Raw genomic sequence first — 25050 nt, forward strand, 5'->3', positions numbered from 1 at the left:
CCTGAGGTCCAGGACGCTGGTTCAGAGGTTTAGGAAGCCAGACAGTCCTTGCCAGCCTCGCTCCAGAAAAAAGGAACCAAGCAGCATGTCAGGATACAGAAGGGCAAGCCGACTCCGGGGAGCACATGGTGGCAGGGAAGCGGGCTGTGGGCTTTGCTGTGGCTGCCGGGCGCACCAAGCTCGGGCATGAAGTCTAGGTTAGCCAGGCCCTGGGGCTCCTGTCCCGATTTCCCTGATCTTGCACTACTCCCTTAAAATATCCAAGCCTCCTTGCTTTTTTCTTTACTTTTCTAAAAATATGATTTGTGTTTTGGAAGTCAGAGTTGCAGAGAGAGAGGAGAGACAGATCTTCCATCGGCTGGTTCACTCTGCAAATAGGAGCCATGGCCACCGCTGGGCTGGCCCAGAGCCAGGAGCTTCTTCTGGGGTCTCCCACATGAGCGCAGGGACCCAAGGCCTTGAACCATCCTCTGTTGCTTTCTTAGGCCATTACCAGGGAGCTGGCTCAGAAGGGGAGCATCGGGACGTGAACCAGCACCCGGTTATGATGCTGGAGTCACAGGCTGGAGGATGAACTTGCTATGCCACTGTGTCGGCTGGCCAAGCCTCTTTCAGGGAGAGGAGGTATGAAATATCATACTTCATTTTCAAGATAAAGATGCTGCCATCTTGCCAACTACACCACTGATTCCCCCAAAATGAAGTTACCCCATCCTGACGCTAGCACTGGGGGTCAGTGTTGGAGTCTCCTTCAGTGCTGACACAGCCAGCAAAGAGGCACGCTGTAGTTGTCACCAGAGGTTCCGGGGGACTTGCTGGCATGGCCGAGGCTGCTCTGAAGTCCCAGAGCCCCTCACGTGGCACTCTCCTGTGAGGCTGCACACAGGCAGCAGAGCGGCCTGGACGGCGGAGTGGCCCCACTGACCCCTCTACTTCCAAGCAGGGACATGCTGTTGGTGTCCAGCACTGCACGTGGCCTAGCACTGCGGGGCGGGGACCCCCAGGCAGAAGAATCCCAGCAGAGGACAAGGTGTCCAACATGTCAGTACCTTTCCTCCTTCTCCCCGAGGATCTCCATTTACACGGGGCTCCTGAGCAGTCTAACTCAGAGAGACAGAAAGGCACCAGCAGGACCCTAGGACTTGGGGTGGGGGAGGAGAGCGGTCTAACTCTGCAAGATGGCAACGTTCTGGGAGTAGGTGCCACAACAACATGAATCCACTTAAATAACTTATTTGAAAGGCAGAGCTAGAGAGAGAGGGGAAGAAGCAGAGGAATCTTCCACCTGCTGGCTCACAACCCAAGTGGCTGTAACAACTGAGCCTGGGGCAGGCCAAGCCAGGAGTCTGAAACTCCACTGGGTCTCCCACGCGGGCGCAGGGGCCCAAGCACTTGGGCCATCCTCCACCGTCTTCCCAGGCTATCGGCTGGGAGCAGGATGAGAAGTAGAGCAGCCAGGACAAGAACTGGCGCCCAAAAAGCATGGACTGGGCTAGACTCCAGCACCAACTGGTGCTCTGGAGGACCAGGGTAGGTGTAGGACGGGCTAGTCTAGGTCTCTGCCCATATTGAGCCATGTATGAGCTGTGTCTGGGTGTGGACCAGGCTTGGTTTCTATAAAAGACAGGGCTGGAGACAGATGACCCAGCCACTGCAACCACCAGCGTAAGTACGAGCTGACTGGGGTGACGGACTGTGCTGGACCCCGTATTGGCGAGCACACACAAGCACCAGGGCTGGGATCACCTTAGATTAAGTTTCTATAGGGATCCCTCCAACTGAATTGCCGGACTCAGAACCCCAACCATGAGAGAACTGCAGGTTCCATGGTCTGATTGTGGAACGTAGGGGTCAGAGCTGGGTCTCCTCAGTGGCTTAAATGGAGCAGTGGACAGCATGTCCAGGTGCACATGGAGGATACGGCAGTCAGTTGGAACTGGCAGAGGACACCTGGGACCACAACAGAGGATGGAGGACAGAACAAATTGATCAACTACCCCAGCCACCGGTTGGCAGTGAAAATCTGGGCAAATGGAGACTCTAAGGTGGACTATGTCAGCCAGTGGATTCTGGAGAGATTTCACCGTGCTTGGAATGGCGAGATTGGCAGCAATTCAGACTGTTGAACTATCGAAACCACTGGAACAGATCCCTCAGAGCATGCCCCACATCGGGGCCCTGGGATGGGTGGGTGGGGCTTCTCCCTTTATCACCTACCTTGCTCCAGATACAGAAAAAAAAAAAAAAAAAAAAAAAAGAGAATGTGGAAACAATGGTCTTAATCCACTTTGCTGTAGCCCTTGACCCTTTGTGTCCTAATCAACTATGTAAAGATTATCAAAATAAAACAATAATACTAAAAGGTTTAAAAAAATCCAAAAAACTGGCGCCCATAGGGAAGCCAGCACCCCAGGCAATGGCCTAACCAGCTATCCCGCAACGCTGACCCCTGAATAATTTCTTCTGAACTGCATGCCTGAAACACGATGAGGAAAGGAGTGGGTGTTGGGCACGGCAGTAGGAGTGTTGCCTGGTTCTGGTCTCGGCTCTGCTTCCAAGTCCAGCTTCTTACTGACTGGTGGCCCTGGGTAGCAGCCGGGACAGCCCAAGCACCTGGGGCCTGCTGCTGACTTTGGAGTCCTGGGTGAGTTCTGGGATCCTGGGTTCAGATTTAGCCAGCCCTGGCTGATGGGCATTTGGGAAATAATTAGCAGTCTCTAATAAATATTTTAATAGAATGGTCAATTTTACATTATATATATATCAGCTTCATAAAAAAATTCCTTGGAATTGGCACTGTGAAACAGCAGGTTAAGCCTATCTAAAGCACCAGGATCCCACATGGGCGCAGGTTCACGTCCCAGCTGTTCCACTTCCCATTCAGCTCCCTGCTCATGGCCTGGGAAAGCAGCAGAGGACGACCCAAAGCCTTCGGACTCAGCACCCACATGGGAGACCCAGTGGAAGCTCCTGGCTCTTGGCTTCAGACCGGCCCAGCTATGGCTGTTGTGGTTATTTGGGGAGTAAACCAGCATATGGGAGATCTTTTTCTCTCTGACTCATTCAAATAAAAACAAGTCTTCAAAAAAGTGTAATGACAAAAAATAATAATAATAATAAAAAAAAAATCCTTAGTTCCCTTAGGCACGAGCCCAGGAGGTTTTGAAGGTGATGACTGATGACAGCGGAGCCTTTGGCTGAACGGGGTTAGTGAGGCCAGCGCGCTGGCTGGGCCCCTGCCTCTGCACCCACTTGTGCTCTTTGTCCCAGCTGATCTGGCTGCCGGCAGCCCTCCTGTCTTGAGCCACTGCTGTGAGGTACACTGACAGGGAGCACACAGGAACCTGTGGCCATCTGCCTTCCCACAGCCCCAGCAGGACAGCAGGGCGTGTGATGTCCAGCGTGGCTCAATGGCCAACCTCACCTTCCATGCCCAGCAGAGCCTGGCTTCCCCAGGAAAGGACCAGGAGGCCCCCTCCCCGAGCCTGGCTTGCCGATCTGAGGAGGAGCTGTCACCTCACGCCCGGAGTGGGGAAACTGAGAACTCCTCAGACGAAAGCACTGTGCCTGGGGGAACCCTTGGCGCCCCGACATGGCTTACCCGAATCCTCCTGCGCTGGCGGCCGCAGTGCCCTCTCCGAACACTTTGCCTCCCGTCGAGCCCAGAGGGCTTGTAAAGGCTGGGGCTGAACCGAATGCTGGCACCCCTCCAAACCCAGGGGATCCCCCAAAAGTAGGAGGGCTGCCAAACACTGGAGCAGCACCGAAGCCACCTGAGCAAAACAGAGGCAAACAGAAATAGGAAGAAAGGAGAGAGGAAGACATTGAGCAGTGAGACCGCATCACAGAGGAAGGGCAAACAGGTTAGACACCCCAACACAAACCACTAAGGGACGGGCCACACCTTCAACCAACGAGAAAAAACCAACCCAAAACTTTTATCAGAGGAGCCTGGGGTCTGCTTGGAAGAGCCCCAAATCCCATGTGGAGGTAGACTGGCCAGTTCTGTGACACCTTGAGCGAGTGGCCCACCACGGAGGCCCCTGGTGCCCGGCAGTCCTTCCCCACCCCCTGAGCTGTTGGGGACTGCTCGCCAGACGCATGGTTAAGGTGCCAGCACGTGGGGGTACAGGATCTGGCTGTGGAGAAATGCATACCACAATCCGAGGCTACAGTCTGCTCTGGCACCTGTGAACGGGGTCACGGCAGAGACAGCGAGAGGCACCTGCAGGCACCCAGCCAGGAGCTTTTATTTATTTACAGCCTGCTGGCTGCACATGGCCTCCACCTGCCTCCACCCTCCCTCCCCGTGGGGGGGACGGCCTGCTTCAGCTGTCCCCAGCGGCTGCTTTTCGTAGGATGGCTGCTGCATAAATCTCACACAATCAGCTGGCACCTGCGAGAACCGCCTGACGGCCACAGGCTGGCCAAGGCCTGGCACAGGTGACTGCAGGAAAGGGTCAGGTCATGGTCATGGTCATGGTCACAGACAGGGTGGGAAGTTGGCCCTGGGGAAATTCCTGTGTTGAGAGGGATCCCAAGCCTCCAGGGTGCTGGGAAAAGCCCTGCCAAGACAGCAGGCTCTGGTGACCGTGCACCTGCGGGCACACATGCATGCCCTGGGCAATGAGTGCTGGGCTAGTGACCATGCTGGGGGCGTCCCGGTGGCCAAGTGACAACCAAGGACATGAGAGCTGCTCTCCCTGCTTTGGGACGTGACTGTTCTGAGAGGCTCAGTATCACACCGCAAGTTTCTGCAAATAGGAAGGACACAGAGCTGCAGGTGAGTGCCCAGACACCTGCATGTCACGACCCAATCACGAGCTTGGTGGCCGCCAGCAGCACCTGCACAGCTGAGGACGGACCTTCTGCTGCCTCAGCTTTGGGTAAGCATTCAGCATTTTAAAACCTTGAGTGAAATTTCAGCCATGATAATGAGACTGTTGGTCACAAATATAACAGACTGGAAACAAAAAAGTGCTAAAAAAGCCTTGCAGCTGAATTATTGAACACTCCTCCAGATCTGGTTGCACCCTCTTCCTGGACACTTGGGCCTTTATCTAGTGCCGGACCCAGTATCGTTTAGACTTGCTGGGAGGTGAGTGAAAAGTGAGCAGTCAGTGTGACAGTCACGGACAGGGCACAGCAGGGTCAAGGTGCACAGAAATGCCCAGGCCACGGATCTGGGTCACAGCCAGAGCGAACAGGAGACCGTGTGGTCTGGCCGTACTTCGGGAGACAGGAAGTACCACCTGATGCTGGGAGGGGCCGCATTCTACCCGGGCTGTGTTGCCGGCATTTTCTTCTCTACAAGAGGCAACCACAAACTCTCTCCTGGTCCCCCGCGTGTCAGCTATGGGGAAGGCTTGCTGTATGTGTCCCCAAGCACCGGGGGAGGAAATGCAGGCTGACAGAGCACTCACCTCCCTACCTCGGCCAGCAGGTGGAGGGCGAGACGGGCTGGTGCACAACCCACATGACTTACACGTTCCCTACTACCCGCTGTGTACCCTCTGCTCCCCTTGGTGTCACCAACTGTCAGGAAGGGAGCCGCAGAGGGCCAGGGCCAGCAGTGAGGTGCCCAGGACCCGCCAGGTCCTCCCGCCTGTGGTCCTCTCCTGGGTGACTTCCAGCAGATGAGCGCCAAACACTGCTTTCCTGAAGGAGGTGATACCACGGGCATTTTACAAAGATCCTGGCAGACCACCTGACTGAAAGCCTTGCTCCATGATGCTGGGATTGTCCGCAGGCCTCTGGCCCGGGCGCGGCATGGGCAGCAAGGCTGGCGTCTCTATTTCAGGCACTTTGTCCTCCTGTGTGGTGCTGGCGGGGCCTGGGGGATAAACAGCAATGCGTGGACAGCCCGCGCAGCTCTGCAGCAGGGCGCCCCTTGTACCACCTCTGCAGCAAGCCCCCAGCTCAGGCACGTCGGAGGCAGTGTGCTCAATCTGGGTGCTTTTCCTGGGGTAAGTAATCTGGTCGGAGGACAATGAAGAAACAAAGGGTGGGACTCCAATCCAGGGCAGCGTGATGAACCCAGGGTGAGGGGCATAGACGAGAAAAGCAGAAGCACCAAGACATGCACTTCTAGGGCTGGGACAAACGCAGGACAGGTCTTAGCAACGCAGGAAGCCCACTAGCTCAGTCCTTTCTGACGAGGGCTCAGAGCCTCGGGACACACTGGCGTGTGTGTTCGGGTGTGGGGATGGCAAAAGGAGGTTATGGCGCCCACTCGTGGTCTATTCTCTGTCGAAGGTGTGGTATACAGTGCGTCCTTGGGGTCCTCACAGGGGAGCTCCTTGGCCAAGTGTGGACAGTCCCAGTGGCACACAGCCTTGTTTCAAAGTGACCACACAGAGGAGGGAGGCCACCTGCCACTTGCTCACAGGGAACTGGCGTTAACAGCTGACTTGCCCAGTAACGGCCTCTCCCCACCCCCTTTCCTGAGAAGACAGTCTTCCTCACTCTGTCTCCATCAGGGTCCGGAGAGGCAGGCCATCAGCCCCTGTGTGGGGCAGAGACACGGAGAGAGGCCACTGTACAGACAGGCCTGCCAGAACTCGTGCTGCTGGGCATTCGCTGGCTGCAAAAAGGGAAAACGGCCATTTGGAAAAGCGGCCAGCACACTGTGTGCTGGCCCAGCACGGCAATGGGCACCTGGACGTGGAATACCGGGCTCTCCTGCCCCACCTCAGTGTCACCTCCTTTGCTGGTCTGCAAGTACTAGCAAGACTGGGTACTCCTCAGCAGCCGTGTGTGCTCTGTGCGTCTCCCAAGCAGGAAGAGACCTCCAAGGGTGACGCAGTGAGGAGCAGTCTATGTGGGCAGGACAAGCAGCTTGGTCCTCCCTGGAGAGAAGCGTTCAACAGCCATTGCCTTGCAGGCGCTCACACTCAAGTGAACACGCATCCACCCAGCCCAGGAGACACGCGGGGAGAGTACCTGTTTTGTTCGGAGTAGAAAATCCGAAGCCTTGGGATGCCACGCTGCCTCCGCCCGAGCTGAAGGTGCCAGCCGGCTTCTGCTCACCAAACGACGAGCTCGCGAAGCCTCCAAACGCCTTGGCTCCACTGTTGCCAAACAGGTTCGAGGTATCTGGAGATTAGGGACATGCGTGCTGAGGGAGACTGCACCCAGCACCACGGAGCGACACGGCAGCCCAGCTAAGGAGGCTCCACCATGCACCCACGTGCAAGGGTCCTTCCTCTGACTTTCTCACCCCAAGAAGCTTCAACTCACGCTGGCATCCAGGCTCATGGGTGCTGGCATGATCTGACAGGCAGGGAAAGGCCTGGCTCGCGAGGCTCTGGGTGAAAACTCACCACGTGTGTCTGTGGCCTGGGCTGACCCCACGCCAGGAGTGAGGGCCGCAGCAGGAGCCACCTGCTGTCCTCCATGAGAGCGCAGCTTTCACAGGAATACCAATCAGGGAACTCAAGTCAGCACAAACCCAAGCCAAGCACAATGCTTCTGGTAGAAAGCTTGGCACCACTGCTGTCACCTGAACTGGCCAAGCGAAGTCCCGCTGCTCCTTTCAAGATGCCCCCCGTGTGTGGGCTCCTGCCACGCACGTGGACGCTCCGGCTCAGTCCTGGCCACCACCGCTGCTTGTGGAGCCCACCAGTGGGATGAAAACCGGCCTCTCCCCCTCCACTTCTCAAATTCTGATTTTCAAATACAAAAATCTTTTCAACACCAACATGCCCCCCCTTACTGCTGGCCAACGGGAGCTAGGGTGGTCTGCAGGAGGCCGAGAGGGCCACGAACCTTCCTGGCAGCTTCCCTCTTGCCAAGAGGCTGCATGAAAGCCCCAGACTCGCTGTGCTCATCTAGTGGGTCACTCCTCCCTCAGCCACACCCTGAACCCGCTCCAAGAACTGAAGGACAAAAACGAAACCAACAGCTAAAGACCAAGATGGGGTAGGAAGCATGTATTTGTTGTTGTTGTTGTTTTTTGTCTGTTACAAGAAACGCACGCCTGGCAGAAAACATAAAGAGCCAAAGCCGTACTGGTTGAGTTGTCCCTGAGCTCAGGCAGTGAACAGCGCTGGATGCTACCTGACTGCAGGGTGCCTCAGTACAACTGACTTGTACTCCCTGCTATAGTGGGGCAAGGCCATCCTGAAACAGGGTGGATGCTCAGACATTGGCCTAACGGGAAGGGAGATGTGTGCTGAGCTTGCTGCTGGGTGGGACAGAGGCAGAACCTGTTGGGGTCTACACATTGCCAGCTGGCACGCTCCAGGAAGGAGAAAGCAGAGGAGAGCAGTGCCTAGGGGGCCTGTGGGGGCGGGGAGCAGTGCCTAGGGCGGCTGTCCAGGGAGTGATACGGGAGCAATGGCTCATCAGACTCCAGCACCCCCAGGACCCCCAGGTCGTGAGCTCCTTCTGGGTACAACACTCTTGGATCCACAGCACCTGACGAGGAAAATACACGGCCTCATGTTGGGGACTTGGCTGCCAGCAGGGCCCCAGCACATCATCACGACCACTGCTCTCTAGATCACAGCTGCCAAGAGGAGCCTGGCAGCAGAGATGCCCTCCCTTGACCCCACGCTTGCAAGTGGGGGTCCAGGATGGTTTCTCCTCCGGTGCAGCTGACCGAACACTCCCCTGAGCGAGCTCTCTGAGGCTGGCTGTGACCCCAGTAGTGCCAGGTCCTCTGATGTGGGCTAGAGGCTTCTCAGCTGATCCCTTTGTTTGGTCTGGTTGGCTATGCTCCCAATGCCAAATCCCAGAGAGTAAAACAAAGGCAAGTTCAAGATTAGAGGCTGCAGCTTCTTGGCACAATCATAGGAAATGAAAGGTAAAATGATTTTATTGGGGAAATGTTGGCAAACACAAACTCCTGGAAAGTCAAAAGATCACTTGGAGTCTGGAACTCTTCGTCCATTTTGCTTTCCAAGAACCCTCTGTCTATAAGATCCTCTTAGCCTGGCATAGCAGAATGAGCAGCAAGTTTGCAGACAGACCATGATTAGGTAACCAAACAGCGGTGACCTTAGGTAAGGATGGGATTCCCACAGGAAACAGGGGTAGCATTTCTGACCCTGCAAAGCTGTCTCTGTGTGTGTGGAAGACACAATGAACACAGAGCAAGTGCAGTGCACAGGACTCAGGAGAGACCACTCCCTGGGGCTGGCATCATGGCATGGCAAGCAAAGCCACCACTTGCAATGCTCACACAGGACTAGCTGAAGTCCCGGCTGCTGCATCTCAGATCTAGCTAACTGTTACTGGCTGGAGGAAGCTGTGGAGAATGGTCCAGGAGACAGGGGCCCTGCATCCACGTGGCCGACCTGGCTGCTAGCTTTGCCTTGGCCTGGCCCTGCCTGTTGCAGCCATCAGAACCAGCGAATGGACGCTCTCTCCACAATGCTGCCTCTCAAACAACAAGACAAAAAGAAAGAAAAAATTACTTCCCTTCTTCTCCCTGAACTTTTTCCATGTCACTCATGCTCCAAATAGTTACACATAGATCACTGGTTAAAAATTACACTGTCTTCGTTTTGCACAGACTCAGAGCATCACACCATTACAGTTCCATGGGCAGCACCCTGCACACGCTGTCCACTCCAGGGGCTCTGGAACAAAGCAGCACAAAGTGATGTCTGTTTCTCTCTAGCTGTCTGGCGGGGACACATTTCTCTATTCTCTCCTAATGGACCTAAAAGGAAGTCTCTGGCTTCTGAAAATGTGGGAAGACAGCCCCTGGGCTGGCAGGACAGTGTTACATGGCAGAAGGGCCTACTTCACTTATGCTTGTCTTTTCAGAGCTAGTGGACTACTCTCATCATGAGGGGAGGAGGAAGTGCAGTTCAAAGCAGTATCTTGTGTGTACTCCCACAGCCCACCCTGTCTCGTGTGTACTCCCACAGCCCACCTTGTCTCGTGTGCACTCCCACAGCCCACCCTGTCTCGTGTGCACTCCCACAGCCCACCCTGTCTCGTGTGCGCTCCCACAGTTCCACCCCTGTCTTCTGTGCGCTCCCACAGTTCCACCCCTGTCTTGTGTGTACTCCCACAGTTCCACCCTGTCTTGTGTGCGCTCCCACAGCCCACCCTGTCTTGTGTGCACTCCCACAGTCCACCCGTCTCGTGTGCGCTCCCACAGCCCACCCTGTCTCGTGTGTGCTCCCACAGCCCACCCTGTCTCGTGTGCGCTCCCACAGCCCACCCTGTCTCGTGTGTGCTCCCACAGCCCACCCTGTCTCGTGTGTACTCCCACAGTTCCACCCTGTCTTGTGTGCACTCCCACAGCCCACCCTGTCTCGTGTGTACTCCCACAGCCCATCCTGTCTCGTGTGCACTCCCACAGCCCACCCTGTCTTGTGTGCACTCCCACAGTCCACCCGTCTCGTGTGCGCTCCCACAGCCCACCCTGTCTCGTGTGTGCTCCCACAGCCCACCCTGTCTTGTGTGCGCTCCCACAGCCCACCCTGTCTTGTGTGTACTCCCACAGTTCCACCCCTGTCTCGTGTGTACTCCCACAGCCCACCCTGTCTCGTGTGTACTCCCACAGCCCACCCTGTCTCGTGTGTACTCCCACAGCCCACCCTGTCTTGTGTGCACTCCCACAGCCCACCCTGTCTTGTGTGCACTCCCACAGCCCACCCTGTCTCATGTACACACCCACAGCCCACCCCTTTCTCATATGGGCTTGCACAGCCCACCCCCCTCTCTTGTGTGGGTTGTCATTTGGCAGAAGCACCTGTCACCATGGTCTGACGCCTGATACAGCACTGATATGGATGAGACACAAGTAGTGTCAGACAGCAGGCCCTACTCACTGCAGCTTTAAATCACTGAAATGAGAAGCTGGCACATACTCAGAAGGTATACTGTCCACAACACTTTGTTCAATAACAGCTCCAGATCTGGCCCTGGACACCTGCAGATGGTTGCCACATAGCTTGTCCATCCTTAGTCCCAAATGTCTTTCAGAGACTGACTCTACAGTGCCAAGACTGAAGGAGGCAGCGGGTCCTTCTATGTAGGGTACAACTCACAGAGGTGCTGAGTTTTAAATGCCAGGGGCGAGTAGCTCTGAAGATGAGAGAGAGAAGCAGTCCTGCCAAGGCCTGACTGTGGGCACAGAACACGCCCACTCCATGCACTGGTGCCTCTGGCTTGTCTTGCCTGGGCACTGCCATGTCCTCAGGACATGCTGAAGAGGGCAGGTTCAGAACTAGGCAGTCTGTGGCACAAACGCCACAAAAGGACCTGCTGGGTCACTCTATCTACAAGACAATGTTCCAGGCCCTGTGGGAGCCGTCAGGCTGGCCGTGTGCAGGTCAGTTTGAGGAACAGACCTGGCTTCAATCCAGCCGTGCAGCTGAAGCCCACATCCCCTCCCAGAGCACATTCCTCGTCAGCCAGCAGAATGGCCGCAAGTCCAAGCGGCAACAAGGTATTCCACATGTGGCCCAGAGCGGGTACTCATAACTGCTGACTCCAATCCAAGGCTGCAGGACTTCCAGAGGGAGAGGTCACTGGGGCCTCTCTGATCCTTAGGCAACAGGTGCACAGAACAACTTTACCCCTGTCGCATGTAACAGAGGTTCAGACACAGCATGGGGTGAGCATGAACAGGGAGGGGTGAGGGGAGAGTGCAGGACGGTGAGCCGGGTCAGGGCACGAGGAGCTTGGAATGCCAGGGCAGAGATGCTCCGGCTCTGGCCCCACGGCTGGTGGGAAAGAGCTGCCAGGGGGTTGTGGGTAGGGCTAAGGACAGGATTTGTTTGCAGGTGACAGGAGGGTCACTGGGGAAGGAAGGGAGTCTGAAGACTCCAGCGATGCCCCAGATGGCTATGGGGACACCCCTCAAGAAAGGAGCAGCAAGGAACAAGGAGTTGGTCCCCAGCGCCCAGGAGAGAAGCCGTGCTCAGAGGCCCAGAGCACGCCAGCAGTGCTGGCCTGCGTGACTGCGCTGAGCATCAGCAGTACCGTGGGGGGGGGCAGCGCCCTTTCCCCACGGCCCCAGCCCCTCTCCCACCCACACGGCTCCTTCCTCGGTTCCTGCACGTGTCCCCGGAGTTGCACAGCTTCCTGTTCCCTTCACTATCAAGCCACGTTAGCGCTGTCTTCTCTCCTCAGACTCCCCCAGTTCCTCTGAGCACAGACGCTGGTGTTCACAGTTCAAAGGGAACCCAGTGTTTGGTATCAGGAACAGTTGGGGGAGGGCATCTGTCACTTGGGACACTCGCACCCCATAGTGGAGACTCCGGTTCAAATCCCAGCTTCTTGCCAGTGCACACCCCAGGAGGCAGCAGGCCACCACCATGCAGTCTCCCCGCTTGGGCCACACCCCAGCTCTTGCAGGCTTTTGGGGAAATGAATCAACAGATGAGGATCTCTGTTTTTCGAATTAAAAACAATTATAGGGCCCGGCGTGGCCTAGCGGCTAAGGTCCTCGCCTTGAACGCCCCGTTCAAGAACGCTCATATGGGCGCCGGTTCTAATCCCGGCAGCTCCACTTCCCATCCAGCTCCCTGTTTGTGGCCTGGGAAAGCAGCTGAGGACGGCCCAAAGCCTTGGGACCCTGCACCTGTGTGGGAGACCTGGAAGAGGTTCCAGGTTCCCGGCTTCGGATCGGCACAGCACCGGCCATTGTGCTCACTTGGGGAGTGAATCATTGGATGGAAGATCTTCCTCTCTGTCTCTCCTCTCTGTATATCCGATTTTGTAATAAAAATAAATACATCTTAAAAAAAAGAAAAACAATTATAAACAAAAACTGAGAATAGCTGCATGTCTAGTTTGAATCAGAATTGAGAATGCTGTGTCAAGAACTGCCCCGTAATCCTGGTGGTGTTTTCTAGTGTTCGTGGTGTAACCCCCAGCATGGCTGATACCAGGCTATACAACACGGTGGCACCACAGGTGGCCCTGATGGCATGTTTACAGCTGGCTTCTGTGTAAGCCAGCTCCAGCTGACTGACAGGAGACTACTCTGTGACAGGGAGGATTAGAGATGAATTGAAGAAATTAAAAAAAAAACAAAGATGTATTTATTTGAGAGGCAGGGATAGAGATAAATCTTCTATTAGTTAATCCCCTAATGGCTGCAGCAGTCAGAGTTGGGCCAAAGTGCAGCCAGGAGCCAGGAGTTTCATCCCGGCCTCCCATCAGGGCAGCAGAACACCTGCTGCCTCTGCAGGTGCACCAGCCAGGAGCTGGCTCGCAAAGTGGAGCACCCGGGACTTGAACCAGAGGCCACATGGGAAGCTGGCGTCTCAGCAGCAGCATGGGCTGTGCTGCCACAATACTGGCTCCATGGAAAGGGAATTTTTACAGGGCTAAGATACAACTGAGCTTTAATAAAACGGTAAGAGCATCACAATCACTGACCTCTGGGATAAGTCTCTTACCCAGCATGATGCCCATGTTTGGGTATTCTAGCGGAATTCCAGATATGCTACTTTTTAGCTTTGTTATTTAATTTTTAAAATCACACCTGACGACTTTAAAACCCACCTGACCATTGTGGGTTGTCGCCTTCCTTACTGGCATGAAAGGATCATGTTTTCAAAGTACGTGCTGTGCGGACGGCCCTGTGGCCTGTGGCACGACTGCAGGGCACTGTCCAGGGCAGCTCAGGGTTCCTGAGCTCTGCCTGCAGTGACCCTGCTTTCACACACAGGATTCTGCTTGAAAATTCACCTGTATCAACAGTTTACGGAACTGTCAGACTTGGTCTCTCAGACCCCTTCATTCTAGGATTCTAAATCCCTCATGGCAGCGAGAGCCAGGGAGCCCCCGAGGGCAGCGCTGTGGGTCTCTGGACAAGCCAGCTTCCCTTGTGCCTTGCTGGAACAATCCTCCAGAGGAGCAGCTCACAGTAACAAGCTCTGCTTCTAACTACGTTGGCCTTAAGAGCAGAGCGACAGCTGCCACCTGAGCTGGCGGCTCCCTGGGATCTGAGGTGGCCCAGTGGATGAGGGCGGTTTCAGCTGCAGGAGCCCAGACGGAAGACTAAGGCCAAGATGCTGGGCCCCCGCTGCCATCAGCAGCAGATGAGCAGAGAAGCTAACACAGAGGCTGCTGAACTGAACTAGCAGACACATCTTCAAGAGAAACTCAGACCCAACTGCAGGGACAAGGCACGGTGAGGCGACGTCACTCCACATGCTCCCCTGAGCACCCTGTTTGTCCTGCTGTGGCTCACCAGGCCTGTCCGCCTGCAGTCTCTCACAGCCAGGAAGGAGACAGTGAGTCCTGGAGAAACACTTTCTGTCCTCCGTGCCTGCAGCCTTCTGCTCCTGCTTTGTGTTTGCCCCTGAAGCCTTCCCGACACCACACGGATGACAGCAGACTGGGAAGCACGCCTCTCCACTTACTTGGGGTGGCTGTAGATCCGAAGCCCCCGCTGGCAGAGCTGAATGGGTTTTTGTTGGCTGCGTCCTGGCTGGGTTTGCCTCCAAGGCCACTGAAGAAACCGCCCCCTCTAGTAGCACTTCCAGAGCCAAACAGGCTGCCGCCGGAAGACGACGACTGCTGGAAAACAAAAGGGGCAGGAAGCAAGACAGGATGAGGGTCACCGTGGCACAGCAGGCCACATCCGGGGCAGGGGTGCTCAGAAACAAGCAACCCTGCCGAGTTCCGGTGTGGACTGAGCCATGTTGCACTGCTCTGCAAACATGATCCGTGTGGATGGCAACTTGTGGTGTTTATCTGCCCTGCTGCCTGCACTCTGTGTCTGGTGTAATGCCAGGAACATGAACATCAACCCTAAAAGACAGCTACCAAATTGTAAAAGGCTGAAACATTCGGAGTATGAGCGTTCGAGATTCCAACGCTTCTGGCGAGGCTGGCCTCAGCCACTCAGGATGAGTGCTCTGTAGTGTCTTTTCTCCCAATTCGTGCATTTTTATTTACAATGACTTTCCCAGTGCTGCAGGAACAAGCTTAAATTAGCTCCATTGTTGAAGTGATGACCATAGCTGAATGCTGTCCAAGCTGGCATATCTTAGGCTTTGAGGATGCTAACTTAGGGGCATTTGCTGACTCAAAGCTGGAGCGGCCACCAGACACTAGGTTTTCTGTTTGGAAATTGGTTCTTTAAGGACGACCAGTGGGTGGCCTGACAGGCCATTCCCATTAGTGACAGGTGATGCCTCCCTGGTTGATAACCTAGGAAATGACAGGTGTTGCACATGGGTCACAAGGTGGCCTGGCATTGTGAGTTAGAGTGCGGGTTCAAGTCGGGATGCTCCACTTCCGACCCAGCTGCCTGCTAACGCGCTCAGGACGGCAGTGGAAGAAGGCCAAGTGCTGGGGCCGGTTGGAGGTCCTGGCTTAGCCCTGATTGGTGTAACCCTTTAGGGAATGAACCAGTGGATGGAAGATCTCTCTCCATTGTTCAAATCCACAACTCCTGAAATAACTAAGTAAGCGAGCAGACGTTGAGCAGAGGAAGTTTACAGGAACTTCCTTCAAGGGTGGAGTGGTGTGGTAGGGCCCCTTTCTGCAGAACACGAACAACACGCGACCCCCTCTGAGTGGTAGTAGATTAAGTGGGACACAGCGCATTTTAGAGTCATGCACACTTACAAAAGGACTGTGGCATTTTTGCCATGACACTGGATCACTGCTGAAGCATCTTCTCTGTGTCAGGCACTTTCTAAGTCCCCTGGAAGCAATCACTTCACCTCCACGGAAGGCCAGTATCAGGGTGCCACTCCCATGGCCCCACAGTTGAGTGGCTTCCTCTGGACATGGGCTGAGTTCCTAACCCTCGCTCTTTGTCTGATTACGCAAAAACTGAACATCCTGCTTCCAGAGCACTGGGGCTCGTCTAGTCACTTTACCCTGTTTGTAAGCTCTGACAGACCTGACACGGCCTGGCCCCGCCTCTCTCCATCATCCTCACCCATCCCTTGAGCTCTGGGACTTGTATCCAAAAGGGAGGACACGGTTTCACTGTTCAGCTGACTTTCACAGCAGGCCGGAACACAGCAAAGTTCTGATCTCTATACACACTCGGCCCTGCAAGATCTCAGCATTACAGACGGCTGCACTTTGTAGGAAATGGCTACCAGACACGGACAGAAGTGCGTAACCAGCCACCCTGGCTGAAGGGAACGGTGTCTCCTAGTTGTTATATCCTCAGACTGCCTTAATAGAAATCCACTCATTTTAACTGAGATAAATAGCAGGTCTTTAAAAAAAAATTTGAGAAATCTTGAGGTGCACACACACAAAGAGTATACTGACACCCCAAGGCAGCCGCAGGCTCAACGCCCATCACCTTGCGGCCAGCTGCATTTTGTCTTTGCCCAAGCACTCCTGCAGAATGAGTGAATTTGACACCTCGTCATTTCACTCATTGATTCACAGGGATAGATCCATTAAAACAGAAACCATAACTATAAGACTACGTGTCTTAAAAACTTAACAAGTGCTTAATACAACTGAGTAGGAAGTGTTCAAGACCTGGCCTCTAGAGCCAATCACCACCTCACAGCAAGGGAGGACTGAGGGTCAAGTGAACTAGGAAGTCTTGCCACAGAAAGGCCGCCAACACCACACCGTACAAACTGCAGGGGACAAATGACTGGCTTTGTTTTAGCAGCTGAATGACAAGGAATATAAGAGGGAGAGACACATCCTAGTCTCTCAGACCAGGGCGCTGCTTAGTGTCCCTGATAACAGCCTGGGGAAAGCAGCAGAGGACGGCCCAGACACGGGAGACTGGGATGAAGCCCTTGGCTCCTGGCTTCAGCCTGGATAAGTCGTGGCTGGCTGCTGCAGTCACCGCAAAGTGAAGAGGGATGAAGATCTCTCTCTCTCTTCTGCTCTCTGTAATTCTTTCAAAGAGATAACTGAGAGGAGAGACACTGAACAGATATGGAATCCCAATGCTTGGTCCCTACTTAATCCTAACCCAAAGAAACAAAACAGACACATTTTTGAGACTTGGAAAAACATTTCTTGACCGTTTAACTTAACCTGTCATCCCGGTCACATCCTGCTTTCCTCATCACAGGATTTTTTAATAGTCTTGCAAGACCACCACCCTCCGTCAAAGGCGAGCTACGTGGAGCGACTACCTCCCCTCACCAACAATCCTTCCGTGTGTGAAGTTGCTCAGACTCTGGGTTCAAGGCTGGTTCACTATTTATTACCCTCTTACTAATGCTTTTAAGTAACTAGGAGAGTGGAAACTCTAGGGTGGACTATGCCACCATTATTGCTCAACCCTGGAATCATGAAACCAGCAGTATCCCAGCACTATCATCGGGAACCCCGGGTGACGCCGGGCGGCTAGCTCCACCTCCAGGCAGGGACGTGGTCAGGCTGCTGGGAGCGGCCCTCTCCCTTTCTATCCTCCCTTCCCCCAGACACAGGAAGTAAAAAAAATTGGAAGCAATTGTCTCACAAACCTTCCCCCTTGCCTCAGCTCTCCCCACCTAATCAGTGGTACCCATGGGTATTCATCCTTCTCAATTATGTAAACATCAAAAATAAAATAAATTTATTATAATATAAAACAAAACAACCCCCCCCCCAAAAAAAAACCCCACTAATGCTTTTAAAATTAAGACAGAAAAAAGAATTCTCTCAGTATCCTGGAAAAAAAAAGTCTTGATCTCACTTCATCCTTCCAAGGTATTTCTGGCTGGGTTTGGAAATCCTAAGTAGACACTCTCCAGCCCAGAGGGCAGTTAGCTATTAGAAGGCTGTCTTTTTCCTGCTGCTTCCAGTACCTTCTTGTCCCTGCTCTGCAGCTGCGCTAGGACACATCTCAAACCCGACCAGACGCGTGTGCTTGGCACCTGGTGTGTTTTCGAATTTCTGCACAACCATTACCCATCAGTCTTTTTAAAATGATTCGTACACACTCTCTTCCTTCTCCTCCTGGGTCTCCTTCAGGGCTCTTACCTGGTGGCACGGACCCAGGCACCTAAGCCATCACCTGCTGCCTGCCAGCATGCGTTAACAAGATGACGGACTTGAGCTGACACTCTGACACAGGATGCAGGGGTCCCACGCAGCCGCCTATCCTGCTGCCCACAGCACCTCCCCTCCTACAGACTTCCTGCTACCATCTAGTTAAAGGGTCGCTAAACTATTTGGGTAGTAGCTCATGGGCCACGTCCAGTCTACTGTCTATTTTTGTAAGTGGATAGTTTTACCGGAACATGGTCATGCACACATCCGCATGTTGCTCATGGGCACCTCTCTGTGGTACATGGCAGAGCTGAACAGCTGCAACAAGAACAGGCCAGTCAAAGCCTCAAACACGCTCTGCCTTCCATCCTGCAGTTTACTGCAGCTCTTTTCTCCAAACTGCTGTTAAACAGATCCACTAAGTCCTACATGGCAATTATTCCATCTTTCTAAAAATTCTGTTTGGTCTCTTTCAGAACTGCTACAGTACTCTGCATAATTCCCTATTTCTCACTGGTATTTTCAAGTTTGAACATTTTATTTCTTCAGGCCTGGTGCTGTGGTATAGCACGTGAAGCCACCTTCAACAACGGTTTTAATTAATCTGTCAGGAGCCCTAAAGCTAAACTCGGTACAAATAACTCCCAGCTGTATAAAGCGGAGCACCTTGCGGCTGCTACAGTGGTGTAGAGCACTAATCACATGGATTCAGATTCTAATTCTGGCTGCCCCACTTCCGATTCAGCTCCTGCAGGTGGCCTACGAGAGCGCAGAGGCTGCTCGGCCAGCAGACGGAAGATCTCGCTCGCTCGCTCGCTCGCTCGCTCTCAAGTAAAAATAAATAAATAAGTAAAGTCTTTAAAAAAGGAAAAAAAAGTGCGGACCAACTCAGTTCACCCTTAGGAAGACCTAAACTACAGGAGCTTAGCACGTGTGGGCTCTGTGGCATTTTCTTTTTTTCACAGCACCATTTAAAAATGTAAAATTTATTCCTGCTAAACCAAACCAAACCACACAAGGCTGAGGGGGGCCAGAGACCGTGGATCATATCCTGCCAACTCTTAGCAAAGACTCATGGAAATCAGGCAACATGCTCTCAAAGTGTCTGGCGATCCTCTGCCATCATAAACTGAACGTCTCTGCAGCAGGCGAGCAGAGCGGAGCTCAACAGCCCAGCTGGCTGCCTGCCCGACGCGCTCGCACAGCACGGACCATCAGACCACGTGGGGAAAGTGCACGGCTTTCAGGCATGTTGACGTATTACCTGGCCAAACACTGTTCCGCCAGTGCTGGGTGCCTGACCAAACACAGAACCAGTACTGCTAGTCCCAAAACCTAAAAAAAGAAAAAAAAGAAGAAAGGTCAATTTGAATAATCTCTTTACAGTAGCAAAGTGGCATTCTTGTTTTCAATGGCATTCAGTTGAACTTACGAATAAAATATTTCCTTATCTAGGAATTGAAAGAAGGTCCTGAGCAAAGCTCTACAGTTTTCTTTATTGCTGCTATTTTAAATAATGCAAATTTCAGTCTCAGGGATTTGGTCTTTCTCTCCTACCAGAGCCCAAGCGAGTGCTGGCTTTTCCTAGACTCCGCATGTCTTTCCTATGAGAACAGCCGCTCCTTGGCCACAGGGGATGGGCTCCAGGAGTCCTTGCAGATCCCCAAGCTGGAGCATGCCCGGGTCCCTCCTACAAAATGGTGTACTACGTACATATAAACTACATCCTCCCGAACACTTAAAGTCATAACCCCATCACTTATAATAATATCTAACACAACATAAGTAGGTATTAATACTGGATTTTTTTTTTCTGTTGCAGAGAGAAAAATTTATTTGCGAAGGGACCAGGTGAGCAGGGAAGGGCGAGGGAAGGGGAAGCACCTCCGGAGAGAAAGCCGGGAGGTGGGGTGCTCTCGGAAGAGGAGAGAGAGACACCCAACACTGGATTGTTTAGGGAACAACAGCAAGAAAAAAGTCAGTACCAGTTCAGTACCTACAGACTTTGTTGTTGCTGTTTTTATTTACTTATTTATTTTTAACTGGAAGGTCAGATATACAGAGAGGAGAGAGATAGCTCTTCCTTCTGCTGATTCACTCCCCAAGAGTCCGCACCAGCCAAAGCTGAGCCAATCTGAAGCCAGGAGCCAGGGTCCTCTGCCGAGTCTGCCACGCAGGTGCAGCGTCCCAAGGATTTGGGCCATCATCGACTGCTTTCCCAGGCCACAAGCAGGGAGCTGGATGGGAAGCAGGGCACCAGAACAGGAACTGGCGCCCATATGGGGTCCCGGAGTGTGCAAGGCAAGGACTTTGAGCTCTTGCTGTTTTAATGTATTTTTGGTCCACGGTTGGTTGAAACCATGGATTGCAAGCCCAGAGCTACAGAAGGTCCACCACATTTCTATTTCCAGGCTTGCCTGATTCCCAGGGCAGTTTATCCTCCATCCAGAGGGCTCAACATGGGGACGTCAGGTTGTGGGGCCAACATGATGGCTCAACTGGCTAATTCTCCACCTCCAAGCACTGGGATCCCATATGGGAGACAGCTTGTGTCCCGGCTGCTCCACTTCCCATCCAGCTCCCTGCTTGTGGCCTGGGAAAGTAGTGGACAGCCCAAGTCCTTGGGACCTATGCCTGTGTGGCAGACAAGGAAGAAGCTCCTGGCTTCAGATCAGCTCATCTCTAGCTGTTGTTGCCATATGGGGAGTGGACCAGCAGAGGGAAGATCTTTCTATCTCTCCTCTGTAAATCTGCCTTTTCAATAATGATAAACAAATCTTAAAACAAAACTACACATCTTAAGCAAAGGGCATAATAAGAGGCGGGAAGCCCAAGTCCCATTTTTGAGTGCAGCACTGATCCGGCAGGCGAGTCCAGGATGGGACGGACAGCTCAGGGTCCTCACGCAGGGCTCTGGAAGCTGCCCCAACAGTCTGCCCAGTGGAATCTTCCTGAGATCGTCTGACTTCAGAGCAGATGAAGTCAGGGTCAGCTTCCTGGTCTCTTCTCTGCTCGTTCTCACCTGTCCCTCCCTGCACTCCGGCCCAGTGAGGCTTTCCCACATCTGACCTGTGTCTGTCTGTTGCTACCGTGACCCGAGAGCTGCACTTGGGAGGGAAAGCAGTTCTGTCTAACAAACTACTGGCCACTTCGAAAAGATCAGAGACACGAATGTGCAGTTCTGGGTGTGGCCCTGCCTGGGTTTCTCTGAGAACCTAACCCAAACAGCTGCTTCCAACAAGATAAGCATCAGACAGCAGGACAGCGTCTGGGCAGCCTGTCAACACTTAAAAGTAAAAGTAGGTGCTAAATCGAATGCACAATAGTGATGAATTTCCTTTCAAAACAGTACAATTTAGAAATAAAACCAAAATATCACAATACTGAACAGACAGACGCCTGCTTCTTGAAATGCCAGCGGCTGCCCCCTCGGCAGGCTGGCACGGGGACCGTCCTTTAGCTGGGCTCGCTGTGAGCGCTACCTCACTCCCCAGCAGTGTCCTCGAGGCTTCAAGCTCTGGACACATTGACCCCAAAAACACCTTCTGAATGAGACATGAAGTTAGCCACCACGACCTCAAATTACAGCCACCTGCGCCTCCCCTGCCGTGGAATCGGGCTGATGGTGCCGACAGGGAACCTGGTGAGAGCTCCGACTGTGGCTCCAGGAGGAACATCAGGCCAGCATGGCCAAGTGAACCCTAACCCACGTGCTGCAAACTCTAGCGGCTACCCTACAGATTTTTTTTTTTCTTTCCCTTTATTCACAAAGGTAATACGTGCTTCTTGCAAAGGTTTCAAACATCCCACAATGGGTCAAAGTAAAAATCTCCCACAAACGTCTTACCTGAAGCTTGACAGAAGCTAAACCCCGAGGGTGTGGCTGCGGTGCTTGCGGCCGAGGTGCTACCAAACACAGATCCACCCTGCCCAAAGCCAGGGCTTTGCCCAAAAGTGGGAGTGGGGCTCTGTCCAAACAGTCCACGGCCTGCATTGGCAGAAGACTGTCCAAACGAAAAGGAACTGGAGCTACCGGTATTGGAGGAGGCACCGAAGACACTGGCGCTGGTGGGGGTGGGGGCCGAGGACGTGGCCTGGCCAAAGGCGGGCACAGAGCTGAAGCCAGGCTGACTGAAGGAGAAGCTGCTGGTAGGGCTGCTTGTGGCCTGGCCAAAGGCTGGGGCCTGTCCAAACGTTGACTGTCCAAAGACGGCTGGGGCTGAGGCGCCGAACGCTGGGCTGCCAAAGGCCGAGCTGCTGACCTGGGGCGTAGTGGTCGCCGTACTGGTCACACTGCTTGCCTGCTGCCCAAACAGGCCCGGGGCCGTACTGGCCGCCACCTGTCCAAACACGGGTGCTGCCGAGGGCGTAGTGGCTGTGCTGCTGGCGAGCTGGCTGAACGCTGAGCTAGAACTGGCAGCAGGTGGCTGAGTAAAGACTGATGAGCCAGAAGAGACTGTTGCAAACACGGCTGTCTCTGTAGCTGGGCCTGGAGTACTGCCGGGGACAGTGCTGGAGGAGGTTGGGGCACCTGGGACCGTGCTGCCTGCGGTGGAAGTCTGCTCAGGGACTGAGAAGGAAAAAGTGGGGGGTGCCACCTCTGTCTTGACTTCAGGGCCCCCAGTGGTTGCTGCAACAGCCTCTGCAGCAGGGGCCATGTGGCTGGCACTGGAGCTGGGGCTGCTGACTGCCGGCTGGACAAGAGCAGGTTCTTTGTTCCCAGAGTCCGGCGTTGGCTGAGGAGCCTGCGGAAGATGGGCTGGCGGCTGCTGCCCTGGAGGTGGGGCTGTGGATGCTGAGCCCTCATTACAGCTTGTTCTCTCGGGTGGAGCGGCGGCCGTCGTGGCCTCCTCCGCACCTCTGGTGGAAGATGCGGGCAGGGAGGAGCCAGCTGAACTTAGGAGACTCCCAAACGACAGTGTTGGGAATGCCGCTGGGAGGGATGAGGTGGCTGTGGTGTACGCGGGGGCAGACAGGGGCACTGTACTACTAGTCTGTGAGCTTCCAAAGGAAAAGCTGGCCTTGCTACCACCGAAAGAAATCCCACCGAAACCGATGGCCCCCGAGGTTCCTGGGCTGGGCAGGGGCAGGCTGCCAGACACAGCACCCGAGGAACTGCCAGAGCTTGTGCTCGCTGCTGGTGGCGGTGCTGCCGTGGGAGCAGTTGCAGGGGCACTCACCGGGGGCCCCACGTGCTTCCCGGGGGCTGCAGGGCCGCTCAGAGTGAAGCCCGAGGGCACGCTGGAAGCCTTACTGGCTGGTTCTGCCGCGTCGTCCGCCGGGCCCACCCGCAGCCCGGAGAAGCTCCCCAGAGTCTCCCCAGCCGAAGGCCTCGGACACAGAAGCTCTCCCAGCTTGGCCGGTGCAGCTTCCAGCTTGCTGGAGGTGGCAGCAAGAACAGTTCCAGAAGCTGCCCCAGGCCTGCTGTTGCCAGAAGGAGCAGACTCTCCCGGAGAAGAACTGGCAGCCCCAGGGGCGCTGGACGCTGAGGAAGAACTTTCAGGAATGGCTTCATAAAAAGGTTTGCCTCCACCGCTAAAGGAAAATGTGTCCGGCTGGCCTGTCTCTTTGGTGGCGGGTGTTGCTCCTAGCAAGACAAAGAGAGCAGGAAACAGGCTGACTCAGCAGAGCACGGCCCGCTGCATCTCCACGGATCGCATCTCTGAGCCACAGTCTGGAAGGAATGGTTTGTCCTAACAGGTTTTCTTTGGGAGGAGGCAAGCAATGGTTCTCCATCACTCTTCTGAGTCACCTCAGTGAGGAGAAAAGAACCCAATATTCCTTTTTAGGATCACTGAAGCACAACAAACGTGATCCTGAGAATAAGAGGGACACGGAGAAGCCATTGTCTGATGACTGGGTCCTCTCCGTGGTGACAGGCTTGGCTCAGTGCTGCTCCCCAGACCTCCCGACACAATAACATCTGATTCAAACCGCAGGTGCTTCCCGTGTTTTGCTGTGGGCAAAATGTCCACCCACAGACAACTCCTTTTACAAAGCACCACGGGCTGGTTATGAACGCTCTGCTAAGCACCCTTTAACAGGTGAGGACTCGGGTTGGGGGTCTCCAGGCGGGGAATCTGCCCCCTGCTGGCGATGTGACTCCTGAGCTGGGACTTCACTTCCTCTCTGGAAAAGTCCAGAAAGTAACAGCACCTACACCTCAGAGCTGTCAGACTGTAGGTGGTAAACATGAAACAGCAACTAAACTTTGCTATCTGCAAATTAAAATTAGCCCACTGCAAGTGGCCTTAGAAAGTCTGGCCATCACAAACTTAGGACCTCTGTGCAGTCCCTGTCCCTTGTGGCCTCCTGGGACGCCGCTGGTGTCCCCCGAGGCCTCCCGGGACACCCCTGGTATCCCCCCGGATGGCCCTTGGTGTCCCCCATTACCTCCCGGGAGGCCCTAGGTGTGCCCCGTGGCCTCCTGGACGCCCTTGGTGTCGCCCGGGTTGGCCTGCTGTGGTCTTGGGCTGCCATCCCTGCTCCTGCTGGTTAAGCTGCCGACACAGAGACGGCTGCATTAACTCCTATCTCCCTCAAGACTCAGGGCAATTATTTCGTTCTCCATTTTTTCTTTCATTGGGTTGTTTAAACCCTAAAAAGTTAAAAAAAAAGTGGGGCTGAAAGAGGGCCTTGAAAATGTTTGTAACATCCAAGGGGCAGAGGTTGAAAAAAAAATCTTTCGAGGAATTCCTGTTCTGGATCAAAAGGAATGGCGAGCCCGCCAGCCCCAGCCCTCACGCTGTGTCCGAAGATCCCGTTTATACAAAGCAAACGACACGTTCAGAACTAGATGAGAACTCCAGAACAGATTTGTTGGGTGAATAAAAGAAAGGTAGTCCCTATATTATATATAACAAGAAAAACCTGGAAATAACCTCATTGTCCAACTGCAAATGATTAAATAACACATATTTGTAAGATAAAATTAGGAAGTAATCAAATGCCACTTCTGTATTATTTTCAATAATATTGGAAAATTCACAAGAGACTGTTACATGAAGGGGGACAACACAAAACTCTCGGGAGGAACCAAAGAAAGCCGTGCGGTCCTCACAGGTGGGGAACGTGGGACTCCACACTCCGGACGCCCTGCGGCTCCCTAGTGACCTCAATAAGACACTTCCACACTACCTGGATAATAAAGCTTTCCAC

At 54.0% G+C, this 25050-nt stretch overlaps 1 protein-coding gene across 3 annotated transcripts in view; it reads right to left on the reverse strand.

Moving 5' to 3' along the window:
• Positions 1-25050, reverse strand: part of NUP214 (nucleoporin 214) — a 77414-nt gene that overhangs the window by 2021 nt on the left and 50343 nt on the right. For all 3 annotated transcript variants that reach the window (XR_009246590.1, XM_058672213.1, XM_058672212.1), the window contains 5 exons: positions 21740-23479; positions 19157-19227; positions 14340-14496; positions 6943-7095; positions 3602-3773 (listed from right to left, as the gene is read on the reverse strand). Coding sequence is in view for 2 of the 3 variants with exons in the window: in XM_058672213.1 (XP_058528196.1) it covers positions 3602-3773; positions 6943-7095; positions 14340-14496; positions 19157-19227; positions 21740-23479 (2293 nt within the window). In the remaining variant the exon portion in view is untranslated. The remainder of the gene's footprint in view (positions 1-3601; positions 3774-6942; positions 7096-14339; positions 14497-19156; positions 19228-21739; positions 23480-25050) is intronic.

Source organism: Ochotona princeps, chromosome 14, assembly GCF_030435755.1.
Source record: "Ochotona princeps isolate mOchPri1 chromosome 14, mOchPri1.hap1, whole genome shotgun sequence".
Taxonomy (NCBI): domain Eukaryota; kingdom Metazoa; phylum Chordata; class Mammalia; order Lagomorpha; family Ochotonidae; genus Ochotona; species Ochotona princeps.